The sequence below is a fragment of the Urocampus carinirostris genome, chromosome 15 (assembly GCF_059441175.1).
Source record: "Urocampus carinirostris isolate Australia breed hairy pipefish chromosome 15, RoL_Ucar_1.0, whole genome shotgun sequence".
NCBI classification, from domain to species: Eukaryota; Metazoa; Chordata; class Actinopteri; order Syngnathiformes; family Syngnathidae; genus Urocampus; species Urocampus carinirostris.
The window spans coordinates 583351-595254 of NC_142363.1; the positions used below are offsets into that span (position 1 = coordinate 583351).

Sequence of the window (11904 nt, forward strand, 5' to 3'; positions counted from 1 at the left end):
TCCTTGCCCTCATGTAGGTTTTAGATCAGGGGATGGTGTAGTAATAGTCTGTAGTGTGCAATAGTCTGTGCAGCCCTTTGAGACTATCCCTTCCCAAGGTTTCTTCATTTTCCCTATAATAATAATAATAATAATAATAATAATTTCCTTGTATTGTCATTCTGTGTAACAATGTACACAGAACGAAATGTCGATTGCATCTGACCCGATGCAGCCGCAGCCAAGAGAGGGCGCCGCCGACCACTTTTTAAGTCTTAGGAATGACTCGGCCGGGGCGCGAACCCGAACCTCCCAGTCTCAAAGCGGGCGCCTTACCATCTAGGCTACTGAGCTATGCTGAGGTTTTTGAGTTTTTCCTTGCCCTCATGTAGGTTTTAGATCAGGGGATGGTGTCATAATGGTCTGTGGTTTGCAATAATCTGTGGTCTGTGCAGCCCTTTGAGACTGTCCCTTCTCAAGGTTTCTTCATTTTTCTCATGTTGAGGTTTTTGAGTTTTTCCTTGCCCTCATGTAGGTTCTAGATCTGGGGATGGTGTAGTAATAGTCTGTAGTGTGCAATAGTCTGTGCAGCCCTTTGAGATCGCCCTTCTCAAGGTTTTTTCATTTTTCTAAAGTTGAGGTTTTTGAGTTTTTCCTTGCCCTCATGTAGGTTTTAGATCAGGGGTTGCTGCAATAATAGTCTGTAGTCTGTACAGCTCTTTGAGGTCTTTTCTCAAGGTTTCTTCATTTTCCTCATGTTGAGGTTTTTGAGATTTTCCTTGCCCTCATGTAGGTTTTAGATCAGGGGATGGTGTCATAACAGTCTGTGGTTTCAAATAATCTGTGGTCTGTGCAGCCCTTTGAGACTCTGAAATGTTTAAATCTAAGCTTCAAACACACTTTTACTCCATAGCATAAGAATAACCTATATATTTTATGGTATAATAGTCTGTAGTTTGCAATGGTATTTGATCTGTGCAGCCCTTTGAGACTCTTTGCGATTAAGAGCGTCACAAATAAACATGACTTAAAAAGCTCTGTCTGATTTTTGACATCAAAACACTTCTTTAAATGTAATTTCTTTCAACGTGATTTCCCAACTAATGGGATTATTTAATTGTCTGTTGCAGGATTTGTCCTTTGTTCGGGTGCCGGGGCGCACTAGTTTGGTGTGAGGGCGTGTTCGGATGAGGTCGGTACGGATGAGACTCGCGAAAGGGCCTGGATGGGAAAGAGCGTGAGGATGGACAACCTTTCGGACTTCGGAGGCCCCTGTCCTTCCAGCCTCAGAGACTGGGAGTAAGTACCGAAGTTGAACAGCACCATACACATCCTTTAAAATATACTACCATTAACATCTCTCATCTCATCTCATTAGCCGTACCGCTTATCCTCAGTAGGGTCGCGGGGGGCTGGAGCCCATCCCAGCCATCTCCGGGCAGTGGGCAGGGGACACCCTGAACTGGTTGCCAGCCAATCGCAGGGCACACAGGGACAGACAACTCATTCGCTCATTCACACCTAGGGACAATTTGGACCGGGCAATTCACCTGAAATGCATGTCTTTGGAATGTGGGAGGAAACCGGAGTGCCCGGAGGAAACCCACGCAAGCACGGGGAGAACATACAAACTCCGCACAGAAAGTCTGGAGCTGGATTTGAACCCACGACAGTTTCCCATGACATGAACTGTGCCGCACAAGCGCTAACCACTGCGCTGCCGTGCTGCCCTACCATTAACATACTGTATGTAAATGGTCAACGAAGACCTGCCAAAGAGCTTTACAATGTGCTTCACGCTTACCCATTCACACACACACACCGATAGGGAGTATGTCCGGAAATTATATCACAAATACAGACAAATAACGTTGTTTTTACCAACTTTAAAGCGTTGAAGTCCACTTCGATGCCATTTCTTTTTTACATATATTCCAAGACATGAGGTCTCATCTAACAGTATAAATAGGCGTCTAGCCAATCTTTTTCCTTTTTCACAACTTTATTAAGGTAAACTATAAAATATGAAAGACTGTTTTAATAACCCTGTCACAAAAACTTTGATAATGATTTCGATTCGTGTTTTACTCTCAGTATCAAACACAGTATTTCTGTGCATTTCAGAATAATATTACCAAGAAGAATGTCAACATAAAATCTATATTAAAGGGTTTTCCATATGTCTGAAAAAGATATTCATTTCATATTCCTGAACTCGGGCAGCACGGCGGCGCAGTGGTTAGCGCTTGTGCGGCACAGTTAATGTCATGGGAACCTGTCGTGGGTTCAAATCCAGCTCCAGACTTTCTGTGCGGAGTTTGTATGTTCTCCCCGTGCTTGCGTGGGTTTCCTCCGGGCACTCCGGTTTCCTCCCATATTCCAAAAACATGCATTTCAGGTGAATTGGCCGGTCCAAATTGTCCCTAGTTGTGAATGAGCGAATGAGTTGTCTGTCCCCGTGTGCCCTGCGATTGGCTGGCAACCAGTTCAGGGTGTCCCCTGCCCACTGCCCGAAGATGGCTGGGATGGGCTCCAGCCCCCTCGCGACCCTAATGAGGATAAGCGGTACGGCTAATGAGATGAGAGATGAGATTCCTGAACTCTTCTGTTTTCTTTCCCACGGAAAACATACCGTACAATAACTCACTGTGTAACGATTACTGTGGCTAACAACAGCTATTGTGAGTGACTGAGCAGCAGAGTCTGTATTTAATTTAAATATAAACAAGGTTGCATTGCTACATTTAAATAGCAACAACAATTTCATAATATGCAACTCGATGTATTTTATATTTAAACGTGAGCAAGACTGTTGCCTGGTAACAGAGAATTCTTCTTTTAAAATAAGATTAAAAAGCGTGTGCCTTGTTTGTGCCAAGGACCATAAAATGAACCACAATTGAATTGGCATCTATTTTGATTCCAGGAGCTGCACAGATGATTTCATGGACGAAGATGAGAAAGACAAAGCCAAAAGGTAATTCAGCCGAATGATTACTTTGCTATCGCTGCTGCGTGGGAGGTCTCTAAACTTTGACTCCTCCAGGGCATCCCGAAACAAATCGGAAAAGAAAAGGAGAGACCAGTTCAATGTCCTCATCAAGGAGCTATGCACCATGCTGCAGGGCCAAGGCCATCCTCGCAAGATGGACAAAATCACCATACTACAAAGAACCATTGACTTCTTACAGAAACAAAAAGGTAAGAGTCGGCAAACACCGTTCTCGTTTTTCCCGAGTTACGGTGGATTTTGAACAATCCTCGTCATTCGTCGTGTGTTCTTACGTTGCAGACATCAGTTCGCAGAACGAAACGTGTGACGTGAGACAAGACTGGAAGCCTTCGTTCCTCAGCAATGAGGAGTTCACCCAGCTTATGCTCGAGGTAAACAATAGAATAGAATATGCCTTTATTGTCATTGTTACAACATGGGATATGCTGTGACAACGAAATTGGACGACTCCAGTTCCACATTTACAGTGAGGATAAGGAAACAAAGACACAAGGAACAAAGAACTAATTGACTAATTGACAGTCCACAATTGAATGGATTTGGGAGTACAGTCATAAACATGCCCGATTAAAGTCGCCGTCGACGATAAAGCTCCGTTGGGGTGTGCAAGCTGCTGTTTAATGATAGCAGCGGGCAGGAGATTTAGCGCTATGCTAACGTTAGCATCCGGTGAAACTGTTAGCGGTGGAAAGTATACAGCAAAGACCACAGTTAACTCTCCCAGTACTTAGAAGGGTCTGCACGATACTGCTAGAAACTCCATATCGAGTGAGCAGTGTGTGTCAATGGTTCGGCTATTATTGTAGCGCGTAGTCTCCAACCCCTGTTTTTACCGGAGTCTTCGTCTCGTTCGGGCCGGTGATGGCAAAAAAAAAGTCCTCCAATTCCGGACGTTGTTGGTGGCGATCCGCAGCTCAATTCACTCATTGTGGACGATGGATCTGGCGTTGGTTGAACATGCTTGGGAGCGCTGGTCTGTGTGGTCGCCTTCTTAGCTCAGCCTTTGCTCCGTCGTTGTCATTGTCGGCAGGCGGGCAAATCTTCCAGGGAGATCCGGTGGTCTCTGTATATCCCTCGGGATGTAGTGGATATTATTGTAAATGCGAAGGGAGTCGAAGGGAAAATAAGAGGGATCAGGGGACACTGAAAAACAACGAACTGGAGCCCGAGCCGCAGCGTCTGCACAACGCGCCGCCATCTTGACTAAAAAACAAGCATCTACACGGATGTCCTTTTCTCCTTATGATTTCAAGATGGAAAACTGGGCATGGTCCTCGGACCGGCTCGCCAGCGCTTTCAATGAAGTAGCATGAAAAGAGCGCACGTCTTCTCCATGCCAGTACTGACAATAAATCAAAACTTGCTGTAATGAGGAACTTTTCTTCTCTTACAGGCACTCGATGGTTTCTTAATCGGGCTAACGACGGACGGAAATATCGTGTACGTCTCAGACAGTGTATCTTCACTCATTGGACATTTGCCGGTGAGTGTAAAAGAACAGGGTTCAAACGCACTTCTTCTTGCTTTGATGCTAAATTAGCATGCCCATTAGCAACAACTGGCTAGGTCTGGAGCACTTTTGTCTAATACAGTGGAACCTCGGTTCTCGACCATAATCCGTTCCATTTCTTTGTACGAAAACCGATTTGTACGATCACCGAAGCCGTTTTTTCCCATTAAAAGTCATGTAAAATTGTTTTAATCCGTTCCAACACCCTGAATGTTTATCTTGAATATTTAACGTAAAGCTAACCCAGGCCAGTCGTACGTTCGCGAAGATTACGCTAACATGAACGTGTAAAAATAAAAAAATCAGGTCGTTTACACGTCATTTAGCACTCGGGTCCCCACAACAAGTGGTAAGCGGTTAAAGGATAAAGAAAAGAATTATGAATAGGATTTCTTACCGGTCGGCAGAAGCCATGCTGTATTCCTGAAAGAAGGGAAACTCGCACACCTTCTTCATATTTTGCTATTATTTCTTTCTTAAATGCAATAGTTGTACGCACTACTCCTCTTTTTTCACCCGTAGCAACTTTTTGGCTTTTGAAAAACGAAAGCAGAGAAGGAGTACGCGTTGCCGTGACAACAGTTCTTCACGAGGGGTGGGGGCAATCTACACTCGTACGCCGCTCAGCGTCGCCCCAAGCGTACAGGCGTTCGAACTCCGATTTTTTGAACGAAAAGCGAAACAAGAATTTCTCGAAATTTTTGGTCGAGAACCGATTCGTTCGAACTGAGAGGCGTTCGAAAACCGAGGTTCCACTGTAGTATAAATGTGCTTTGTGAGACCTTCAGTGTAGCTGTTAGATTAGCTTGTTGCAGTTAGCAATCAAAATGACTTATTATATTGAGATCGACCCTCCTGTGTGGAGTTTGCATGTTCTCCCCGTGCTTGCGTGGGTTCCCTCCGGGCACTCCGGTTTCCTCCCACATTCCAAAAACATGCATGTCAGGTGAATTGGCTGGTCCAAATTGTCCCTAGGTGTGAATGAGCGAGCAATGTGTCTGTCCCTGTGTGCCCTGCGACTGGCTTGCAAGCAGTTCAGGGTGTCCCCTGCCCACTGCCCGAAGAGAACTGGTATGGACTCCAGCACTCCCGCGACCCTACTGAGGATAAGCGGTGCAGATAATGGATGGATGGATGTTCATTTTAGACACCACAAAAATAAAAGGACAGTGGCCCAATAGGCACATACCATAAAATTCAGACTAAAGAGCGCACCTGATTATAAGCCGCACCCAGTAAATTTATAAAGAAAAAACTATTTGGTACATACATTAACTATAAGCCGCATGTGCCCACATTGAAACACGAGATACACAGAAAGAGTTTTGATAAAAAACGGTCCCTTAACGTTCTGCTGGCCCACCGCCGCAATTTCGATAAACAAATACGTGTTTGTACGGAGTCGCCAGTCACTGAAATACGTCAAGCCACATATACTTAAAAAGCTTGAGTTGAACTTACTTTTGGAAGATGTGCCTCAAGAGGTCCTCCTCCGTGTTGGAGAGTGGACGAAAAAAAGCGCTCCGACCATTTTCTCAACCGCATCAAGCTTTCTTATTCCACTTTCATTTCAAAAGAAACGGCTCGCTTCTTTTTTACACTTTACACCGACCATATCGAATGGATGCCTTAGACATTAAACAAACAATCAAAACAAGCTTAAATTCTTGGGATTCAAAATAGGATGACCATTTCAAAATACACTCATCAGAGAAACATTACGATCCGTCTGAAACAAGATAACGGAAAAGCCAGGGTTACCTCTCCATTACGTTCTCTGGCCGTCTTCATACTTCTTTGTATGTCAGCGAAAATGGCTTTGTTACATCTAAGACAATCCATAGAATCCAACAGTGTAAAATATTTACTCCAAAACACACAATAATGTCGACAGATAAATAGGGAACTGCCTTGAACATTTCTGCTTTGTTGGACGTTTCTTCTAGTAATCCATTTGTTTCCGTTTAGAAATTAACAGACTCCCAAAATGGAAGTTAGCCCTACCCCTTCGATTGACACCTTTTCCATGATTGGTCTGGTGATACTAGTTTTAATCATGCACATAGAGCAAAGTTAAACTTACTTCTTCCTTGACACACATATTCCACCAGTCTCACTCTACCCTTTACTGCTTGGGCTCCCCCTGGCGGCTGTAAGAAAAAATGCATCAATTACCTGAATCATTGCATAAAACGCATGGTGGAAAGCTTGTGAAAAAGGTTGCGACTTATAGTCCGGATTTTACAGTACATACAAATAAAGAAAGAAAGAAAGATAGAAAGGGGGGTGCAAACCCTAGTTATAGGATCACTAAATGTGAGAGGGTGTGGAAGTAAAGCGACTGAGTGGAAGAAAGAGGAGATCAGAAGGATGATGACTAAAAGGAAGGTGGATGTGTTAGCCTTGAGTGAAACAAATACCGTATTTTCCGCACTATAGGGCGCACCGGGTTATAGGGCGCACCCCCAAAAAATAGTTTTTGGTCCTATATCTTCCATAGATAAGGCGCACCGGATTATAAGGCGCTACAATGGAAACGTCGACAAAACAGTCAGATGATTCAGTCCAACGGATTACCCACTTAACATTCCCAAAACTTGCAAAGAAGCAAATACGTGTCGTAGACACGTGCGGATGTGGTGTCCGTACGATGTCACTCAAATGCATCTATCATTCGGAAGGTTAAAGTCTTGGGATTCAAGAAATGCCAACCATTCCTTAGTTTCTATTTTCTTTTTCGCTCGCAGCTTTACTGTGCATGTCACAATAAACACTTGGAATTGAGTTTAATTCACTCAACTCATCACAGCAACATCAAGATCGTTCTAAAACAAGATACCGGGAAAATATAAAGCCGCATAACTCACCTAAGTTCTCACGTTCAATAATGATACGCAATCATGGTCTTCTTACAACCGTGAGTGAAGTAAATCCAGGAGAGTAGAATATTTACAAATACAGACTAATGAAACATGTTTCTTTATGGCGTACTTTAGCAAGCTTGCTACGCCATTGCTAAACTCGGCCAATTGCAGGGTTTGTTTTGGCCCTCTAGCCAATCCGAGGCTCTGAATAACTTCAGCCAATAGCGATCGATTTAACGGATGATTGACACATCTTTTTCGGCCAATTGCAGGGTTTGTTTCGGCCCTCTAGCCAATCCGAGGCTCCGAATAACTTCAGCCAATAGCGATCGATTTAACGGATGATTGACACATCTTTTTCGGCCAATTGCAGGGTTTGTTTTGGCGCTCGAGCCAATCCGAGGCTCCGAATAACTTTAGCCAATAGCGATCGATTCTAATGATGATTGACACATTGGTTAGCCAATGAAACGCCGGTATATAAATCCCAGCATACACCGCGGACTACTCCACGTTCGGGGTAAAATCGAGTCGGCGGCTGTTGAGTAAATTGCGAGACCTTGCGAATTTAATATTGATCCATATATAAGGCGCACTGTATTATAAGGCGCATGGTCAGCTTTTAGGTGCGCCTTATAGTGCGGAAAATACGGTACATACAAATAAATAAAGAAAGATAGAAAGGGGGGCGCAAACCCTAGTTATAGGATCACTAAATGTGAGAGGGTGTGGAAGTAAAGCGACTGAGTGGAAGAAAGAGGAGATCGGAAGGATGATGACTTAAAGGAAGGTTGATGTGTTAGTCTTAAAAAAGAAAATAAGTCCAATCAATGGCGTACTGTGATATCAAAGAGCTTTACTGACTCAAGAGCCATAAACAAGCAGCCAAGGCTCGACAAAGCAAAACAGGTCTTGTTTACTTCCTCTTTTCTATTATTTTGTTCATAGTTAGTATTTCTTGATGCATACTTTGATGAGTTCTTTCTCTGTCCTATTGTTCAGTCCGATATGGTGGACCAAAATATCTTAAATTTCATCCCGGAGCGAGAACACGGAGAGGTGTATAAGCTGCTATCGTCCCACATGCTGATGAACGATGACATTGCCGACGACTTCCTGACCAGTGAGTGGCCTCTTTGCACTTTGTCTGCCCCCATCACAGCGCAGGACGATTCATGATGACACGGAGAAGCCCGGGTTAAAAATACACGACTGGGTTTGGTAAATCAAGAGAGCCGTTTAAATAGAGGTAGAAAAAAGAAGCGGGTTGCGGAATTTAGGTCGAGAGTTTATCGGATTGCCGATTTGTGGGTCTATAATTAGCCCTGTTCGCTAATAATAGTCACATGTTGGTATCATAGTTTAGACTTTTAATCACTGTTATGTTAGCAGAGTAATCCCCAAGCAATGGGCTATGCGCAGCTCAAGGCTTTGACCTTAATCCTGCAGTACTATTGGGCCTTTCGCGGAGAGAGATGGGATTTAGGGAAGCCTAAATACAGTTCCAGTACCAATATGTGTCATGATTCTAACATACATCGAGCGACTGTCACGAATGGCAGCCACTCCAGCAGCTCCCGTGTTATTTTACTTTCTATCCTATGGATAAAGCCTGTGCGTCTGAGCTGAGAGACCCTCTACAGCGCATCTTCAACCTGAGCCTTGAACAGGGGAGGGTCCCTCAGCTGTGGAAAACATCCTGCATCATCCCAGTCCCAAAGAAATCAAGACCTGAGGAACTCAACGACTTCAGGCCGGTCGCCCTGACATCACATGTGATGAAGACCATGGAGCGGCTGCTGCTGCACCACCTGAGGCTACAGGTCCGTCACGCCATCGACCCACTGCAATTTGCTTACCAGGAGAAGGTGGGAGTGGAGGATGCTATAGTATACATGTTACACCGATCCCTCTCTCACCTGGATAGGGCGAAGGGGGCTGTGAGGATTACATTTTTGGACTTCTCCAGTGCCTTCAATACCATACAGCCTCTGCTACTGAGTAGGAAACTGACAGAGATGGGAGTTAGCTCACACCTTGTAGAATGGATTACTGACTACCTGACAGGCAGACCCCAGTATGTGAAACAGGGGGGCTGTACATCGGACAATGTGGTTAGCAGCACAGGAATTCCGCAGGGGACCGTTCTCTCTCCGTTCCTATTCACTCTATATACATCGGACTTTAAGTACAACTCTGAGTCCTGCCATGTGCAAAAGTTTGCCGACGACACTGCGATCGTGGGATGTATCAGAAACGGGCAGGAGGAGGAGTACAGGAAATTGATTCAGGACTTTGTCCGATGGAGCGACGCAAACCACCTGCACCTAAACACCACCAAGACCAGAGAGATGGTGGTGGACTTCAGGAGAACCAGAACTCACCCGGTTCCTGTAACCATCAAGGGAGAATGTGTAGAATTTGTCCAGACCTACAAATACCTGGGTGTGCAGCTGGACAACAAACTGGACTGGACTGCCAACACAGAAGCTCTATGTAGGAAAGGGCAAAGCCGACTTTACTTCCTCAGAAGGCTGGCCTCCTTCAACATCTGCAAAAAGCTCCTGAAAATATTCTATGAGACAGTAGTGGCAAGCGCCCTCTTCTATGCGGCAGCGTGTTGGGGAGGCAGCGTCAAGAAGAAGGATGCCTCTCGTCTCAATAAACTGGCTAGGAAAGCGAGCTCTGTTGTGGGCAAAGAGCTGGACAGCCTAACAACAGTAGCTGAGAGACGAGCACTGAAAAAGCTGAGGTCAATCATGGACAATCCATCGCATCCACTACACAGCATTATCTCCAGACAGAAGAGCAGTTTCAGCGACAGACTGCTGTCACTGTCTTGTACTACGGACAGACTGAAGAGATCTTTTCTTCCTCATGCCATGAGGCTCTTTAAATCCACCCGGCAGAGTAAAGGCCCACATTAAACCACACCACCTACATTGGATATTACCGAATCTTACTGCAATATGTATTCTGTGTAGCACTATTTAGTTACTCTATATAACACGCTACAGTGGGCATTTGCACGTCACACTGGGTATTTGTATATTGTATTCTTTTGGCTTTATTATTGTACTGTTCTCAGCTCAGGGATGCTGCTGGAAATGTGAATTTCCCTTCGGGGATGAATAAAGTATCTATCTATCTATCTATCTATCTATCTATCTATTGTTTTATTGTCTGCTCCTATGTTCGGTGTTTTTTCTTCCCGTTTTGACAATTACACTATGGATTACTTCTATCCTATGGACATGGGTTTTAACGCACAAGAAATGCGTGTATTCAAGGAATTTCAACTCCTTGCCCTGAAAAATTCTCGTGCCGGCGTGATGAAGGGGCCTATCGTGGAAGGAAAGCCGGAGCTAGCGAAGCAGCTAGCGGCGTTATAAGTCTTCGGTACCATCCGTAATCATGGTAAATGCGAACTCACGACCAAATAAGATCATCGAGTGCTGGTGGAAAACATCGAAGCGCACGGGGAGCGCAGTTGCTGTGTTTTGCGGAAACGTGGCTCACGTTTAGCATTCCGGACGCTAACGTGTATTCACCCGGAGCTACCCGGAGCGATCCGGCTTCAACGCCGCTAAACAGAGACACGAAAGCCGGGGGGAATCGGAGAGGAGGCGGACTTGCTAACACGAGGTGGTGTATCCCTGGATTTTCACAAAGAAAAGATTTCCATCTGCCGCAGGGATGTCGAATTTTTGGACTGGCGTTACGTCATCCACTTCGCTACAAGCACCCCTAGGGCATCATGTTCATCTGTTAATAAACAACAGGGTAGACTGCTGGAAGTGTGAATTTCCCTACGGGGATGAATAAAGTATATATCTATCTATCTATCTACATCAAAAAGTCTGTGGTGTTTCCACGCTAAACAGTTACGACTGTGCATTTCCTTTGGGTTATTTTTTTAACCGTTACATTGTATGCACTTGGGTTGTGCGGTAAATGTTTATGGAAATGTGGTCAAAGTGCTGTTGGAGGAACTGGACTGTGACCAAAGAAAATCATAAATCTTACTGGATTTGAAAGTCTAATGCAGGGGTCAGGAACCTTTTTGACCCAAAAAGCCATAAAAGCAAAAAAATGTTTTAAAAAGAAATGGAGAGAGCCACATCCTATATTTTCAGACAAAATTGAAAAAAAAAACTGCCAAACACGCTCTCTAGACCAGGGGTGTCAAACTCATTTTAACTCGGGGGCCGGACTGGTAGATTAAAGAGAAAGAAAAAGAGATTAAAAAAATAAGAGAAAGAGGGAGGGAAAAGGAGAGAGGGCAGGATTAAGAAAGAAAAAGAGAGAGAGGGAGAGAGCGTGAGAAACAAAAGTCGTGAGAGAGGGGGAAAAGAAAGGGAGAGGAAGAAAGAAATTCAAAGAGAAATAGAAAGACAGAAGGAGAGAAAAGAAAGCACGAAGGGTATGAAGAGAGAAAGAGAAAAGAGAGAAAAGGAAAATGGGAAGTTAGAGCAAAAGAGGTTAAAAGACACAGAGAGAGAAAGAGACAAAGAGCAACAAAGGAAGAGAAAAAGAGA

General features: G+C 44.4%; 1 protein-coding gene across 1 annotated transcript; it reads left to right on the plus strand.

Moving 5' to 3' along the window:
* The first annotated feature begins 1123 nt into the window (after nucleotides 1-1123).
* Nucleotides 1124-8545, plus strand: LOC148351269 (neuronal PAS domain-containing protein 2-like). Its single transcript, XM_088354916.1, has 6 exons — nucleotides 1124-1278; nucleotides 2906-2956; nucleotides 3026-3180; nucleotides 3272-3363; nucleotides 4386-4475; nucleotides 8369-8545. The coding sequence occupies exons 1-6, from the start codon at nucleotides 1205-1207 to the stop codon at nucleotides 8543-8545; spliced, it is 639 nt and encodes a 212-aa protein (XP_088211042.1). The 5' UTR covers nucleotides 1124-1204.
* Nucleotides 8546-11904: the final 3359 nt, after the last annotated feature.

Excerpts from the sequence above, each read along its gene's own strand:
- LOC148351269 (XM_088354916.1), top strand. The coding sequence starts at position 1,205 with ATGGGAAAGAGCGTGAGGATGGACAACCTTTCGGACTTCGGAGGCCCC. Across the intron at positions 1,279-2,905 it reads TCCAGCCTCAGAGACTGGGA|GAGCTGCACAGATGATTTCA; the intron begins GTAAGTACCGAA and ends TTTTGATTCCAG. Across the intron at positions 2,957-3,025 it reads GAGAAAGACAAAGCCAAAAG|GGCATCCCGAAACAAATCGG; the intron begins GTAATTCAGCCG and ends TGACTCCTCCAG.